At 40.6% G+C, this 17,299-nt stretch overlaps 1 protein-coding gene across 1 annotated transcript; it reads right to left on the bottom strand.

Moving 5' to 3' along the window:
- Window positions 1-460: 460 nt before the first annotated feature.
- Window positions 461-11,544, bottom strand: CTSO (cathepsin O). The gene is made up of 8 exons (XM_050896308.1): window positions 11,182-11,544; window positions 9,757-9,862; window positions 8,505-8,638; window positions 7,130-7,297; window positions 5,481-5,602; window positions 4,085-4,248; window positions 3,531-3,623; window positions 461-1,824 (listed from the first exon to the last, which is right to left on the bottom strand). The coding sequence occupies exons 1-8, from the start codon at window positions 11,452-11,454 to the stop codon at window positions 1,790-1,792; spliced, it is 1,095 nt and encodes a 364-aa protein (XP_050752265.1). The 5' UTR covers window positions 11,455-11,544; the 3' UTR covers window positions 461-1,789.
- Window positions 11,545-17,299: the final 5,755 nt, after the last annotated feature.

The raw sequence follows: 17,299 nt of genomic DNA, 5'->3' as shown, positions 1-17,299 counted from the left end.
TGTCTTCTCATTAGATGGACTCTCGTCTTTTTAAACTCTTCCCTTGGAAATACACATACGCTGTAGGCCTTAATTTCTGGTGAGTTGCTCTGTATCTTAGCGCTTCAGGTACCTATGCCTGGTAGTACCACCTCAAAGACACTGGTGGAACATCTGTGTTTGATACTACTATAACAACATTACTCTTATCAATGCCCTTTAGGAACTTTGCCTATTGTTTTCCAGTTATGGAAGTGTGCTATTTGTAAACTGCTAAGGGAAGGCCATACTACAGAAGACTGTAAGACCACAGAAGACTTCCCCTTTTGTTAATCTGAAGTTTTCAGCCAGTAAATTCAGTAAGTAGCAGAACCTGTAGTGAAACATCGCACTTGGTCTTCCTTTCTTTTAAAATATTAACACTTAGAAGTAGAAGGACTAAAATGGCAATGCTTACAATACACAATTACGAACACTCATTGCATTTGTCATAAAAAGGTTATAATACACTGATCTATTAACATGGCACAGTAATTGAGTGCAAAAATTACAGAATTGCTTCAGTACTTTTCATAGCAGTGCTTCATAAAAGATATAGGCAAAGCATTCCAGATGAAAGATTCAGAGCATTTTAGAATTACGTTTGGTTGTGAATTCTAGTTACATTTGCCTGCAACTGCAGTGTTACAGGTCAGCAAAGCTGGAACCCCTTTTTGATTCCCAGCAAGTCCCACCTATGAATTCAATTAATGTAGGGAAATTTAACACCCACTCTATTTGGAGCATTTTGTAATTGCTGACTTTCTGAAGGTGGCAAATATATATTAACAAACCCCACCCTTGCAATTTTTTCTATAATAACCAAGTTTTTTAACTTCTGCTTTGCAACTGGCTTCACTGTTAGTCGTGAAGTAGAGAAGAGAGAAGGCATGGAACTGACACAGCTCTCAAAGCACGGAAAGGCTGATTTGCAAACACATACAACCTGCCAGGACATAGGATGTTAAACCACTAGAACTGTTTGTCTAAATACAGTTACTTCTTACTTTTCTATCCATCTAACAAATGGATGCAGAAGACTGTGATATTTCAGGCACTTTCCAAAACACGCTCCCTGCTCTGTAAGCTCTGAAGTTATATTTACCCAATAACGGTCTGAAGACTGAAACTGAAGGACTGCAGCACTTCAGAGACACTGGGTGCTCAGGAAACAACTTTGACTATCCATTTCCCTCCTCTGTTCCTCTAAATTTAGAGAAAAAGTAGGATTTTGCAAAAAGGAGGAAGACAAAATGTGTGTGTCTGTCAGAGGTACCAGAAAAGCCAAGACAAGTATCAAAGAATAACAGAGTATTTTCTTCCAACTGCTCTTCCTCCCTGCCCAACAAAAACAGACCTAATCATGGTTGTTCTTATATTCAAAGCATTTCAATTATACTTTGTCATACTATTGATTATTTGATCCAAATTCCTTATCGTTTGTCATCACTTCTTTGCTTGTAAGATTTTTTTATGGAGTAGTAGTCAACACTTGGATAGAGTTCACACTTGCAGTTTCAGTCCATCTTTGTAACTTCTTTTTGCGTACTCTGCAGTTGATTCTGAGTCCTCTTATTCATGAGGCATTTGATGCGCAACACAGAGTCCAAATAAAAACATTTTTAAAAACTCCAGCCAACCCATTCTTGTACTGCCTAAAAGCAGGAATTGCCCTTACAGCAATTTCTTATTTTAGAAAATGTTGCTTTGAAGTAAATCTTCATATACAGTGTGTGTCCAAATGATACTTGTGGTCTTTGGCCAGTAAGCGTCAAACAAATACTGATGAAACTGTATCTGCTATACCTACAAATGAAACAAAAAAAAATTTTTAATAAACACTGGAAGTGGAGACTTGCCAGAAATAACTTCCCAGAATTCATATTCATATAATGCCCTCTCTCCTCCATGCCATGACAGTAGGTGAACTGCTGGGGGGCTGGGGAGGGGAGGCAGGGAATCAGCTGCAACCCTTTTATTTGTTTATAGTTGAGATCTACTCTCCTCCTTCCTCTGCTTTCATGTTCAAAACTTCAAATCGTTTCTGAGGATTCAGCATTGGTTCAATCTGGGTGCTGAAAAGCAATCTAAACCTTGATATCATCTTCCCTTTTAATCATACGCCTTAGCAATGCATAGACAATATGAAGCCATGCAGCTTTGAAAGCTCACCAAGAGACCAGAGATCACAAATTCCATTACAAGACACATTTTTGAACACTCATACACATACAAACACAGAACAAACTAGGCTTTTATTCATGCTCAGTTCTTTTTGTATTGTTGTACTCCTTCCAGCACTAAAAGCGAAGTCTGATTACAGCCTGTGAAGGTATCAAAGGGTGATGGCTCTTACACCCTCAAAGTGGTGTCAGAGTACCCCTAAATCAGAAGACAACATCTGTGGGGGAAAGAGAGCAACTACGGGCCTTTGCTGGATTGTTCTTGTGTGGCGCACTACAGAAAATGTGAAAAATTCTGCTTTTTGAGAGAATGGATTTTGAAAATAACACATCTGTTCTTCCTGACCACCTCTACAATTGACTTGCTTTAATTATCACTACTTCTAAATTTCTCTTTCCAAATAGTTTGTTTATACAACAACAATAGGAACAAAAGTTTCAGCAACATGGAAAAGCTATGATTGGATGCATTGTCCTGATCTTTACTGAGTGCAGGCAAACTGAATATTATCTATTCTTATTTGCAGATGATTTTCATCATCTAACACCTTTTACAATGACTGAGAGCTACTGTGAAACATAGGTGGAAGACAAAGCCAACAGAAGACCTCCAGTGTTAATCTAACAGACAAAAATTCAAGGGACACAAAACACTTATTATCTAGTAGTCCAATTTCAGCAATTTGGCTCATCAATCTTTGCTGATAAACAGGAGCTTCACCTGCCTTACCTCCATATCCAGCAACTCATAAGAAACTGGGTATTTAACACTACAAAACCCCCTCAAACACCAAGAAAAATCTTATGCAAACGATAAGAGGGCGGGAGATGGAGCTAGCACTAAAAGTATATACCTCTATCCTACAAGAAAAGCCACAAGCAGGGTACACAATTCCCAAACACAGGCAGACCCACTTTCCATATTTGTTTGCTAAACTGAGCCCAGAGATAATTGCATCCACCAGACAAGGACAGCAGCTGTTTTACCTGCACTGAGTATAGCAATGGCACTAACCTAGAACCATGATACATGACTGTATACTTTACAATGCCATTACCTCTACATGGTAAGGTACAATAGTGCTTATTTGTTATGCCTTATATAGCTTTACCTTTGCATGCTGTTTTTCAATCATTCAACTATATGGCTTGGTTGAACTAGCAACCACTTTATCTACTTTTCTACCTGGACTCATCTAACCTCTTTTAAAACATAGCAATGATTTGTATTTCCTCTCTTGAGGACCCCATTGTATCACTTTACTTACATGGAGAAACATATCCCAGCATGTGGCCTTTACCACTTTAGTTATTTTTTGTCAGACTTACCACAGACATTGCCGCCTATCTTAACACGAACATAGCCACCTATTCCCCATGTAGGCCCCCAAGAGTTCTGTACAATCCAGTAAGGGATACTACCTGGAAGAGACATTTTCATAAACAAGAGACAACATGAGATTTGGGAAGCATAAAAAACCTTCTAACACTCTACAGAGTCAATTACCATTTTAGTATCTCATAGTTTCTGATGGTTTGATGATATAGTACAGTGAAAACTACTGTTGTTCACACAGAGGACAGAGCCAATATTCCAGTGTTGAACAGACTGGAGATATTCTCTGCTAGTGTAAAGACACATGTAGCCGTGTTCTTGACTTTACAAGGACATGAAGTCCCACAGAACCGAAGGAGCACAGACAAGAAGAGTTTTTCTCCCGGAATCAGGCTGCACTTCCAGAACTGATGTGACACCAAACCAAACAGCTCTCAACAGAACACCCAATTCTGGATTTTAATCACTTGCCCCACAGGAGGCAAGTTGCAAGTAAGAGAAAAACTACAAAACCTACTGGGTTGAAGTTCAGTTGATAGAAACGCACCTGTTCTGTCAAAACCAGTGATAAGAACAGCATGATTTGCTCTTCCACTGGAGCAGTGATATTGTATGATCCCACCAAGATAATCCTGCCAGCTAACCGCATCTACTGTTACTGCCAAAGGGCCCCAGTTAACAAGCATCCTCATCATTTCTTCTTCTTGACCGCTGTGACAGGAGTGATAATGCCAAATTACTTAAGTTAGCACACTAAAGCAATCTGAGAGGCGGTAATCTACTTGTTAAGTACGATTTAAAAATCAAATAATTAAACTGTTTCCTCTGAGTTCTACACACCACACAACATACATCAATAATTATGTATTTCATATACTACAACACAGTAATACAAATATAGGGCACACGGACTATGGGAAAGGTGCAGATCCAAAGATAATGATGCTATTAAAAAGAAACAGGTTTCTGGTCAAGTCAGTGGGCAACGGTGAGCACTATGTACCTTTTATACATCATTCTTCTCAATTAAAAACAGCTTTGGACAAACCATTAGTCTATATTATTATTTCCCATTAGTTTTTCAAACATACAGAAGTACCTCTTATATCATACATAATAGTACACTAAAATATGTATCTCAAAAATACCAAAACACAGGACATTACCACTATCAGACATTTACCACTAGCATCCTCACACAGTTTTACTTATGTAATATACTGGAACAGGAAATCTTTATCACTGCATGATATGTGCAATTAACTAAATTTGGCAAATACAGACTGGCAAAGCTATAATTGATTTTAGTTACTTATATCTGGCAGTAATTCAATTCCTATTCAAAATTATATTTCTTGTCCTTAAGTTCAGTATGCAGCTGTATTGTACTGATAAAAGTTGGAAACAAACTTTCTTGGTACAGAAACCTAAAAAGCTACCAGTTGTCTTTACAAAATTCAGTTGACAACACTGTTTGTAAAGTCATGGACTGGAGGAGGATGTGGGTGGGTATGTAAATGGATGAATACCAAAGTAACTGAATACTTCCTAATTTTTTCAACAAATTCTAATTACTATTGGTAGGATTTACCATTTCTGGTACTTAAGCAGTGTAACTTTCACTTAGCATATATTAAAAATTGTAACTGACTCAATGTTCCAGTTTAAACATAGAGAATTTAAAAGACCTAATTTCAAGACACAGACTTAAGCCTTCTAATTTGAACAGACTTAGTGATGGCAGGGTTGAGTGGATTCATTATGGCAAGACTTAACTCTCAAAAATGTTATGTATTAATTCTTATCCAGTACACAGCTACAGAACTGATGCAACCAACCTCATAACCTTTGGCTGGTCAATGCACTATTGGCTCTAGCTTACTCCACAGTTACTGAACACAGAAGGAAAAGTACAGCAAACAAAAAGAATCAATAGTAGCTACCTGAAGTCATATGCAGCAAATCCTGTTATCGAAACTCCAAAATCTGAGTGACCAAAATAATGGCACAGTCCTGTCTGAGCTTTAAAAGTGTATTCTGAATCTCTCACGAGTTTTACTTTTGTCTGCAAGAAGATAAACGAATGGGAATTTAATGCATTTGACTTTAACACTATGCAGCTCAAAACACATCGAAAATGACCACAGAACTCACTCAAAATTCAGTGTGTTCTTGGTGAGATTAGAAATAAGAATGTCATGTTGGGAAATAAAGTATTTACTATCTCTAGTTTCCTTGTTCACGGAGGAAGCTTCAGAAGGGATTCAGAAGTCTTTAAATAATGAACAAAATTTAAAAGGTATCTCTGGTTTAAACTAGCCTCATGAACAATCTCATCAATGTGAAGACACAGAGACTATGCATTCATTTAATGAATGACTATTCGTTCTCTTCAAATGACATCCACACACAAAATTATCCTGTCCTTGGGACAGTTCAAGAACCACAAATATCCCAAGAACAGTTACATAACATACTGAAATTAAGTCCTATTTGATGCCATTAGCACCAAATCCTCATGCTAGTATATAATGTATTATAATTGCTGCCACAGTTCAAAGTCCAGCTACAAAGCTATTGCATCAACCTTTTACACTTTTCTTGTCTTCTGCAGTACAGTATGTTTATGACAGTGTCTTCTCCAGTCTACTTCATTTGTAGTCCCTCTGTTGCCAAACAAGAGGGAATTTTGCTTCAGAGGAATCCAGATGAATATCCTCTGTCTTTCTTGAAATGCAAACTTAAACAAGTTATCTAGACTGTTATTAGCCGGGGTTATATGAATCTTCAGGGGTAGAAGTACAGAGTTTCTTAAAAGGGACAATCAGGGGTTTTTTAAGACTTCAAAAAACTAAGGAATTCTTTTTATATTCTTAGAACTCAAACTGCCATCCTAGAGAGTACTTTTTATTTCAAAGATACTAAAATGTTTCTGCTTACATATATTATTAACGCATATTTTGCATTTTTCATGAATGAAATGTGTTAGCTACAACTAAAGTAGAAACTATGTCTGCGTTTTCATTGTTTTAGGTTGCAAGTGAAACAAAGGTAAATGCAGTCAATTTTATTCTGAGGTTCTCCACACTCGTGCATGATTTTACAGTGTTTGCAACAGAAACCATAGAAATTTGAAAGCAGAAAATCTCAACATCCCTCCTTTTCCCCAGATGCTGGTGCCTAAACTGGACACTCAAATCCACAAAATGACACGTGGATAAATGGCTCCTTCTACACTGGTACTGTATGCCTACAGTTCCAATTAAATTCAGTGGAAACACTGTAGCTTTCAAGGAACATTATTTTCAATCCCGTGGGTTGATTTGTTATATTCACAAGAACATACATAGACCATAAAATTCCAATCAAGTTTCAATTCTGCTTGAACAAACTCTCTCCTGATTCCAGATTAAATAAATATGCATACATATATACACACACATGTATACGCATATATACATACATATACACACATACATAAAAAAAATCAGATGAGCTGTACACTCCACCTTCCCCATCACTTTTTCCCAGTAAAAACCAATGTTAATATGAAAGCTAAGGAAGGGTTCGAGCTTTATGAAAAGTTTCAAACCTGGTTCAGCCAGCTCAAAGCACTAACGGTGGATCCTCCGCTGCAGCCATAATTATTGTATGAACAGTCAATAACCTGCTGTACGCTGAGTTCTTCCAGGTTATTTCCTTTAATTGCATAGGCAGACTCTATACCACCCACAACGCTGAAAGCCCAGCAGCCTCCACACTGGTACAAAGAGAAGGGAAACACGGGACAAAGAAAAAGTCAGCTTTGTTTTTGAAGCCTGATATGAAAAGAAAAAAAAAGAGTCAAAAGGGTCTTCCAATGCTCTTCATTTGCTACATCATCCTTGAACTTCATTTTTAAGGCAATAATAAAGAAATTTAATCAGCCATTTAAAATATTGAACTGTTTTTTTCCCCTGTACTGCTCTCTGAAAGCTAGAAGTGTATTATGGGTGTCTTATTTTAAGGATTCCTGCATTGTGGTTGTCTTATTTCAAAGATTCCTTCCTGATTCATTTTTGCCCTTTAAGATAGGTCTGAGGATGCTTTTTACTGTGAGGTATCTATTTTCTTAAAGAAGGACTGGGACTCAGGATGAAATTATTTTTTAACCACATTAGTTAGTAAGTTTTTGAAAAGGATGCACTTAAGGAGACAGTCTACAACTTTCTACAGTCTGAAGAATTTTATAGAAATAGATTACAGTTTAAGGAACAGTTAACTGAAATTAAACATAATAGAAAAATTCTTAGACAGTAACAGAATCTATACTGCAGGCTCTTTGAACTGTGGCATTTAAAATAGGAAGCATAATTCATTCCTAGGCAAGGTCCAGGTTACACTATGTGAAGCATAGAAAGGAAAGACATTGGAGATTTAACAGCTTGTTTGTTTCTTACCAGTGACCATAACCACTTTGGGATAAACCGTAATCATGTAGGGTCTGGTTATCTTCCTATCATGAACGCATCCCCTGAGGTGTTCAATGGTAAAGATACGGGTGTTGACCAGCCAAGGGTATTCAACCATGAGAGAAAACAACAGCAAAGGATCTATACCCACCCAGGTGAAACAGGTGGATGAGGTCAGGTACTGAACTTATCTCAGTCTCTTCAGAAAAATACAAAATACACATGGTGCAAAATATTTGCAGATTTAGTTAACCAGATCAAAAAATGTCTTACAAACAGTTTATAATTGCACAATTTCTAAATGCACAACTTTTACACCTCATGCTTTTAAGTCTAATCCCACTTTGCATAACATGCTACGTTACTTTGTGTATGTTCAACCCGCCATACTTGTGCCAGCGCTCCAAGGAGTCTTGAGGGTCCCTTCCAAAACCTTCACTGTGCTCTACGACATACCTGCTGGAACTGTCTCTGAGCAGTGCTTGAGAACCAGGACAGGAAAACACCAGGACTTACTGTTTGCTGATTTCTCACTTCTGCAATGACTTTCTTGTCCCTCCAGTCAAACTTCTTTGGCAAAGGTTTTTCCTTTCTCTTTGGCACTTTTATGTATCTGGGAAGTTTGTGAGGTATGCCTCTTAAGTAAATAGCTAAACACAGAATACAAACATCTATAAATCTACTAACTAAAAAAACCCCACAAACAATTGTTTTACTAGAAGCCATACAGGTAACTTTGATCTGTAGTTACAATCATGAGATTACATCTCATTCTCAAATCCATAGAAAATGTATGTATTTTAAAATAATCATTATACTCCAGAATGAATGTAAATATTCCTACCATTCTAGAAAGAACAGAAATATTCCATGTAGGGAATGTGGATATAAAGCGTGAAGATTTACTAAAGCTGATCAATAACCATTCCATAAAACAAGTTTTGTTTGAAAATTTTCACATCATTTTACTTACTGGAAAAATACTACTTTATTTTAGTCAGGTAAAAGGGGAAAAATAGGAAGAGAATACTGTAAAGATTCTGAAACACACGCAAATGCTAGTTTTTCACTAAAAAAAGCTGCTTAATTATTTAAAATTAAAAAAGGTGTGAAATCCTCCGATGAACAGAACATACAACAGCAGACTTGAACAGCAAGAAGGGAAGATTAGGTTAGTTATCAGACAAATTTTCTGAGTAAAAAAAATTAAGCGTGTCGTATTGCTCCTGAATGTCATAGCTATCATTGTACAGCCGTGGACCTCCAAGCATTGTTTGGATTGTACTCAATTTTGTCTTGGGATAGGGAATAGGAACTTAGAGTACTCAAGAACCTTGTGTATTTTCCAATTTTAAAACTGTTGCAACTGAAGAAGGTTTTAAGGCCCAGTGAGAAGAAAGAAGGAAAGAGGGAAAGAGGGAAAGAGGGAAAGAGGGAAAGAGGGAAAGAGGAAAGAAAAGAGGGAAAGAAGGAAAGAGGGAAAGAAGGAAAGAAGGAAAGAGGGAAAGAGGGAAAGAAGGAAAGAAGGAAAGAAGGAACAGTCTGTATACTAAATCATATTTAGGCTCTGGGCAATTCAACCTTGCAAGACTAGAGAAACATGAAGAGGACTGTTGTATCCTTCAGAAGTACTTACAACATGGTACCACACATTATAAACTAGCTGACTATCAGCACTGGAAGAATCTGTAAACATGAAAGACACAAGGTTCTGGGAAAGAATAAGAAAAATAACAGAAAAGGTATTAGCAGCAGCCAGAAAATGTACCTTTGAACTCTTCAGGAAACAGGTGAGAAAACTGATTTATTCCATAGAAAGCAGTCATATTATCTTTTGATGATGAATTCAGTAATCTAATTCTTTTAGCACTTTCCTGAAGGGAAAAAAAAATATTGTGGACATTATTAAGTTAGCAGTAGTAACAAAACCATATGAGCAGTAAAAGAAAAGGTTAGCAACAGTAAACATGAACTTAGATAACAAGACAGCTGTTCACCTCAGATTCACCTCAGATTCATTGTGGATTCCCAGCAAACCAATATGAAAGCCATTAGACTAATTTAATCTCCAAGAAAGACACCAAAAAAGCATTTGTTAAGTGCATAGAGGGTAACAAATTGATATGAGACAGACAAAACAGGCCAGTTGAGAACAAGTTGTGTCAAACTCATCTGATGCCCTTCTTTGACAGCACAACAAACCTTGTGGTTCAGAGATATGTAAAAATGTCTTCAGATAAGAGTTAACCCTGTCCTGCTTTATGTCCTTATAAAGCAAAAGAACAGTATAATGGCCTAAAGACATTAAAACCCCTAAACTTTAAATTATCAGGAGATCTCTGAAAAACATGTTTTTGACCTATGAAAGCAAGACAATCTGACGCTCCCCAACTTCTTCTGCTGACAAATTTCAACATGAAATATAGAAAACTTAACGCCACCTTCTGCGTTTTGTACGAAGACTTCATCGCAGCCCTCAGCAGAAGATGTCTGCTGGTGCATGCTGGCCAGCATTACCTGCGGTCCCACCGCCACCGGCAGCCACCAACGCCACTCGGGTCCGGCATCAGGCCGGGCTGGCACCGCACTCCCGGCGCGGGCCCTCAGCCCCGGTAACCACCCCGTTAGACTGACACCCGCCCGGCCCCCTCAGGCACCCCTCGTCCGGCACGATGGGGAAAAGGGGGGCACTACAGCGGGCAGGGGGCCGCCGCCCTGCCCGACTTCTCCCGGTCGCCCCATTTCCCCGGGAATCGGCTCTGACAGCAAGCCCCGTGCAGCCGGAGACGTGAGGCGCGGTGACGGGTGAAACCCGCTCCCCGCCGCGCCGGGCGGCCAGCACGGGGGGCACAGCCTCTGCCGCCGCCGTCTCCTCGTTCCGAGGCCGACACCTGGCGTCAGAAACGGGGAAGGGGAGGAAAACAGCAGCACCCCGACCCCAGCACTTTGAGGGGAAGCCCAGCGGGCAGGACCGAGGAAAACGAAACAGCAAAGGGGGCCGGAGCGGATTTCGGTACCGCGGGCCGAAGAGCTCTGCCGTGCCACCGTCCTCCACCTCTCACCCTCCAGTCGCCCGGTTAGCAGCGGCAGAGCGCCACCTCTCCTCCTCCGGCGGAGCCCGCAGCCAGCGCGGCGGCAGCAGGCCCGCTGCGTAGCGCGGATCGCGAGTGTAAGTGCGGGCGGGGACACCTACCCGGAGGGCCGCCGCCGCTCCTTTCTCCCGGCCGCCTCTGTCCCACGGAGGGCGGCCCTGACCACCGCCGCCGCCCTCCTCCCCAAGCCGGGTGCCTGCAGGCGCCGGGAGGGCGGCGCTGCCAGCCGGCAGCACGCAGCAGAGAAGTGCCAGCGCCAGCATCCCCATCGACCGGCTGGGGCGAGCGACGGGTCCCGCCATGCCGCGCCGGGCAGCGGGGGCCGCTCCTTCCCGGGTCCCCGGCCGCCGCCCCTCCCCTGCCCACCATGTCATGTCGGGGTGGGGCCTGGGGGGCGCACCCCCACCCCGCGGAGCTTGCGGGCCGGGCTGCTTTCGTCGGGGAAAGGGGATCGAATCTTCCTTTCTTTCCGGCCTCTGCCCGCAGGCAGCCCCGGGCTTCCTCTTACAGCGGGCCTGGGGCCAGGCCGGCGCGGCGGGGCCGGTACCCCGCTGGGCTGCCCCCGCCGGGCGGGGTGGGGCATGAAATGGTGGCCGCCCGGCAGCAGCGCCTCCCACACCGCCCCTGCGGGGCCGGGCGTCCTCCCGCCGGTGGCTGACCTTGGGGTTGCCGCTGGCTGCGGGTGTCCTGCCGCCGTTTTTTGCTGTGTTTTGGGGCGCCCGGCAGCGCCTGGAAAAAGCCCGTGCTTCGGGCAGTGTTTTTCGGCGTGGGAGATGCGCCGCGGGGCGTGCGGGGCTGCAAACGAAGGGAGAAGAGGTGCTGAGCATTCAGTTAACTACGAGGTTAAAAGTTAATGCCAGGCCTTCACTGAGAGGAAAGTTAGTTGGTGCCTGCAAACTAGGCTACGAGCAGGAAAGAGAAGGCGCAGTTGCTTCCTTGGGGCAGCAGAAATACAGTTTATGGGGTTTAGCATGGGAAGGCATTGGTGGGGAGAGAAGAGCTATCAAGAGCTACACAGCCAGCATCCACATCCTCTGGTGTCCAGTGCGGTTAAATTATGCTGGAAGAAAATACTTGGTAGGCTGCAGGGTGGGTCAGGGCGGCCTGCTGGCGGGCTGTGGCTCGATGAGCTGTGCTGCTCTCTGTCCTGTCACCCTGGTTCAAATGCCTGGGCTTGCTGACTGCTGAGAACTGGCGTTCCTCTGTGGGATGGTAACTCCTGTTTGAGGGGGGTCCAGGTGGCTTCAGCAGTTTGAGTGCTTGACTGATGTCTGGCATCTCCCCGATGGTGACTGGAGAAGGATTTAAATGACTTTAATCAGCAGCACTGCAGAGTCCTCTGCATTACGTGAGCATTTAACCCCCTCTCCCCCCTTGACGTAAAATGGCCTTTTGCTCTTTTCTGTGACTAGAATGGCAAAAGTATTTTGATGTTGGCTGTCCTTATGCTGCATTTGCTAGTTTTTTTTAAAAGAGCAACTAAACAACAATTTTACAAAAAAATTTCACTTTTTAGAGTGAGACTACAGTACCAGAGTTGTTATCTGTCAGGCGAAGGGAGAACAAAACCCAGTACTTTAGTCATGAGATGGCAACAGTTCCTTCCAGCCCACCCCACTGATAAAGGAGCATGTGTGTTTATTTGCAGAACACTTACCGTGCAGGTACCTTTTCTTAATGATGGAAAGAAAAAAATATTATTCTGCTTTATAGCCTGGAGTTCTACACATTTCTGTAGTGAAGAGAGAATTTAATATACTGTCGTTACTGAGAAGTTGAGGCAGTTTAAAGGCACTCATATGGTGGCAGGTAGAGTAACGATAAAACAATCATGGCAGTTCAGGAACCTCCTGACAGTATAAATAAAAGTTTATGATCTGATCTCACCAAATAGGTTGTGTCTAGAGTTGAACAAACCTGTGGGGATCATGATCCAGCTCTGCCTTTGCCTTCCCCCTTCAGTGGGATGGCCATCGGGGTATCGGCTTAACTGTCACCAGTTTTGGTACAGGAGGGCTATTTATGGCTTATAGCCAGAGTATGAAAGAGCTTGTTAACAGGGCAGATTTCATGGGTTATTCTGATATGTTTTATCATTGTAAACCCAGGATTGGCATAAGAGATGTTATTACAACTTATTACAAACTTGTATTGACATAATGAGGTCTGGGATCAGCATAGGGACTGGACAGGGTGAAGACAGTAACATAAGAAGTGAATGGTGAAACCTTTTTAAGGATGGTCTGAACCTCAGCAGCCAAATTCTGAGGCAAAATCTGTCAAACTGTGACTCTGGGTGCTGAGACCCTCGAGAGCAGTGCAGGGCAGTGGCTGGCGGGAGTGTCAAAGGAAAGCTTGATATGGGAACCGTAGTTTTGGATGTACTGATCATGAGCGTAACAGAAAGCTTAACGTAACAGTTGCATGATTTTATTCTGTCCAGTATAGTATAATGCAACAGGAAAGAAATTACTTTGCCAGTCAGTGTAAGCAGCAGAAAGATGCTGAAATTAGCTTTAATGAAAAGTAAGTTTTGAAATAAAGTGTTTCAGATTTTCCATCAGGCTAACATCATCAACTTTCACTAAATTGGCCTGCTAGCTTTGAAATTTATTGCTTGGAAATTATGATTATCTCAAAATGAATACATTTTCTTATTTTTAATATATAATCATTAAATTCTAAACCAGTCAACTTAGCTTTACTAGAAGAAAGAGATAAACTTTCAGTTATTTTTTGGTTATTATTTCCATGGACTGTGTCTTGTTCGTAACAGGAGAAGCTGTTGTCTTGCTTGGAGAAGCTATTTTATTTTGTATGTAGACTTCAAGAGTTACTTTTCCTGTGAAACACGTGAGGGCAGCAAAGGACTTTTGGAAAGGTAGTAGCACACCATGCAGTTTTAATTTTTATTTTAATTAAAAGAAATAAACCCCAAACAAACAAACAAAAATCCCCTCCTATTTTGGGAAAATAGATATATCCCAGATTGATTTGCATTAAAAATTCTGTACAGCATAGCAAGAGGAAAAAGTGTGTTTCTCCTGGGTTTGCTGTCTCTGTGTACTAAGTAGATGTGTCAATTTATCTTGTTCAAGAGGAGAGAGCGTTAGAAAAGTCAGTGTCTCCTCTGCTGACTGGCTCAGGGAGAATAGAAGTGTAACAAACAGCAGAAGGTAGGTGACTGACAGCCAAAGTGTTTCAGAATGCTTTATTTTTCCACTAAACTACCATCCTATTAAAGCATTTTGTACTTATGCTCAGATGAACAAAACCCCGCCAAAGTACACAGAGAGCTCAGTCTATAGGCACGCAGTCCCTGCTCTGTTCTGAATTACTCCAGTGTAAATCTAGCTTTGCTTCATTAAGGTAAAGGAAAATACACTTGTAAAAATAATATCAGAATCAGGCCTATAAAAAGGAATAGGGTATAAAGTTTGTGTTGTTTTTTTTTTTTAAAAAGGTTTTATTGATACCAATTGTTATTGCTTCATTGACACAGGTAAGCCATATATTAGTTACACAGGTCACCCCAGACAGGGGATTAAAATCTTTTTATGCAAGTGTATGCTTTGTTTATGTTGCAAGACTTTTTTCAGAAAGTCTGATTTAGAATTTTATAATTGTAAATGCTTATTTTAAAATACATTTTAATGGCATTTTATGTATTTCTTTACTGTTCTGGCTATTCATTAGAAGTATTTCATGAACCCAAACAATGCATACTAAAGAAGCAATAATAAATATATATTTAGGAACCTCTAAACTCATTGTAAGATGTTTTCTTTAAATGAAGTGTTGTGGTTTAACCCCAGCCAGCAGCTAAGCAGCAAGTAGCTGCTCCCTCACTCCCCCCCTGCCCCCACTCCTAGTGGGATGGGGAGGAGAATTGGGAAAAAAGGTAAAACTCATAGGTTGAGATAAGAAGAATTTAATAACTAAAATAAAATATAATACTAACAATAATAATAATGAAATATAATAATAATAGTAATGAAAAAGAATATAACAAAAAAAAAGAAGAGACAGGAAAAAAAAAAACCCAGTGATGCACAATGCAATTGCTCACCACCCACTGACCAATGCCCGAGCAGCGATCCACCCCTCCTGGCCAACTCTCCCCTGTTTATATACTGGGCATGACATTCTGTGGTATGGAATATCCCTTTGGCTAGTTTGGGTCAGCTGTCCTGGCTGTGCTCCCTCCCAGCTTCTTGCACACCTGCTTGCTGGCAGAGCATGGGAAACTGAAAAAATCCTTGACTTAGGATAAGTGCTACTTAGCAACAACTAAACATCAGCGTGTTATCAACATTATTGTCACACTAAATCCAAAACACAGCACTGTACCAGCTACTAAGAAGAAAATTAACTCTATCCCAGCTGAAACCAGGACATGAAGATATTCCTTCATTAAGAGACTTTTTCTCATCAGGTGCAAAACACCCATTTCTAAAATTACTTGTAACTTATAACAGTGTAATTAGTGGATGGATTTTTATAGTATTACAGGGTCAGAGTGAGAGAGCATGTTAATATTTAGTAGACTGGCTTTTTTTTTTGCCCCAGTGATTTTTGCGTAGCTGTTTGAAACAGTTAATTGAGTCTCGTTAGACAGCCTAGCTTCAGTGCCCTTTGGCCTCTATGTTTATAATCATCATAGCAAACAAGGGCAAAATACAATAAATTACTTCTGAGTTGAAGACAGGTCTTCCAAGGATGAGAACTGCTGCTGCCAAGGGCAGTAACGAGATGTGTTAATGGACCTGTGGGGAGGGGAGATGCCTTTCACTTTGATAGGTACCTACATAGCAGCAGTTTGGACTTTTGCCTTTTGCATGCATGTAAGATGTTTAACAAATGGAAAATAAATCCCTTTGTATTGTGCAGTCCTCAGCCTCAGAGAGAAATAATCTAAATCTGGCAGCAGATGGAGCTGAGCGCCTTTTATTAAAAAGACTTGTTGGGAAAAATTATTTCAGGATAAGTCTAAGGATTTGTTTATTTTGTTTATTATTCGTTTATTATTAATCCTTGCAGAAGTGTTGTTTGCTAATATAGTTGCACTGATAACAATCATTAAATGTAAGCAAAGCAAGTGAGAATTGCAATCTTGGGATGAAATCTCATCCTGTTTAAGCCAATGCAAGGGTAAATAAGCAGCGTTGCTGTAGCTAACGTTCAGAAGTCATCTTTTCTGAGCCCCGAGGTAGACTTTGAAGTTTGTGAGAAGCAGAGAAAATTACACATGGTAATAGTTGGACTTGCAGGAATAACCAAGCTGTGCAAGGAGTTGCCTTAGCTAGATTGTGATAAATACCTGTGTTGACCATGAAGTCTCTCCTGGTAGAGCTATCTTCCTTTGCAAATAATGAAATAACTGTAGGACCTGCTTCTCAAACTTGACTCTTCTGTATCTCAGCTGAATATCCTAAACACCAGTAAGTCTCTAGCTCTTTTTAATTTTTTTTTTTTTCTTCAGTCTTGTCAGTAGGGGGTGAGTTATAAATGAAGAAGGCTGGCAACAGAGCTAATAATTCAAATCAAATGCTGAATCAAAATTTGAAAATGCAGAAAGATGTGGTTAGGAGTAACACCTATTCTGAGTGAGACTGAAGTAAGAAGTCTTGACAGTTTTAGGGAGCTGAGAATTGGCTTTTAAAATGGTGACTGTGCCGTTTCTGATTTTCTCTGTCCTTATTGCCAGTCCCACTTGCCAGTGTGTATAATAGCTTGACATTAAGTATTCTCAGCTGAGAAAACTTCTCAGATCCGGGTCATTCAAATCTTATTTTCCTGTTGGCTTTTTTTTCTTTTTAATATTTAATTATCCCCAGAGAGTGGGGTAAGTGGTCAGCTTTTCAGGAAGAAATTCAGGCAATATTGAGTGCAGCCTGGTTTAAGGGCACAAGCATTGATAAACATCTATTCACTTTAATTGTTCTTATTTCTTCCATCAAACTGTTTGATTATGGGAGGTGGACAGAGTGCTCATAAGTAGAAGTAATGCTGTTTTGCAGAATCTACTTTGCAAATTTCTGTAAATCCTATTAATTTGTTTATACATCCTTCATTAATTCATCAGTGACTTTGTTGGTAGAGGAATCTAGCAAGAGGGTAGGACGACTTGCAAAATTCAAATAAAAGGAGAAACAAAATTAAAGAAAAAAGTATCATTCAGCAATCCAGATATTTCTATCCTACGTAGATTTTTGCATT

Source organism: Gymnogyps californianus, chromosome 4, assembly GCF_018139145.2.
Source record: "Gymnogyps californianus isolate 813 chromosome 4, ASM1813914v2, whole genome shotgun sequence".
NCBI classification, from domain to species: Eukaryota; Metazoa; Chordata; class Aves; order Accipitriformes; family Cathartidae; genus Gymnogyps; species Gymnogyps californianus.
This window is presented reverse-complemented; position numbering and strand designations above follow the sequence as displayed.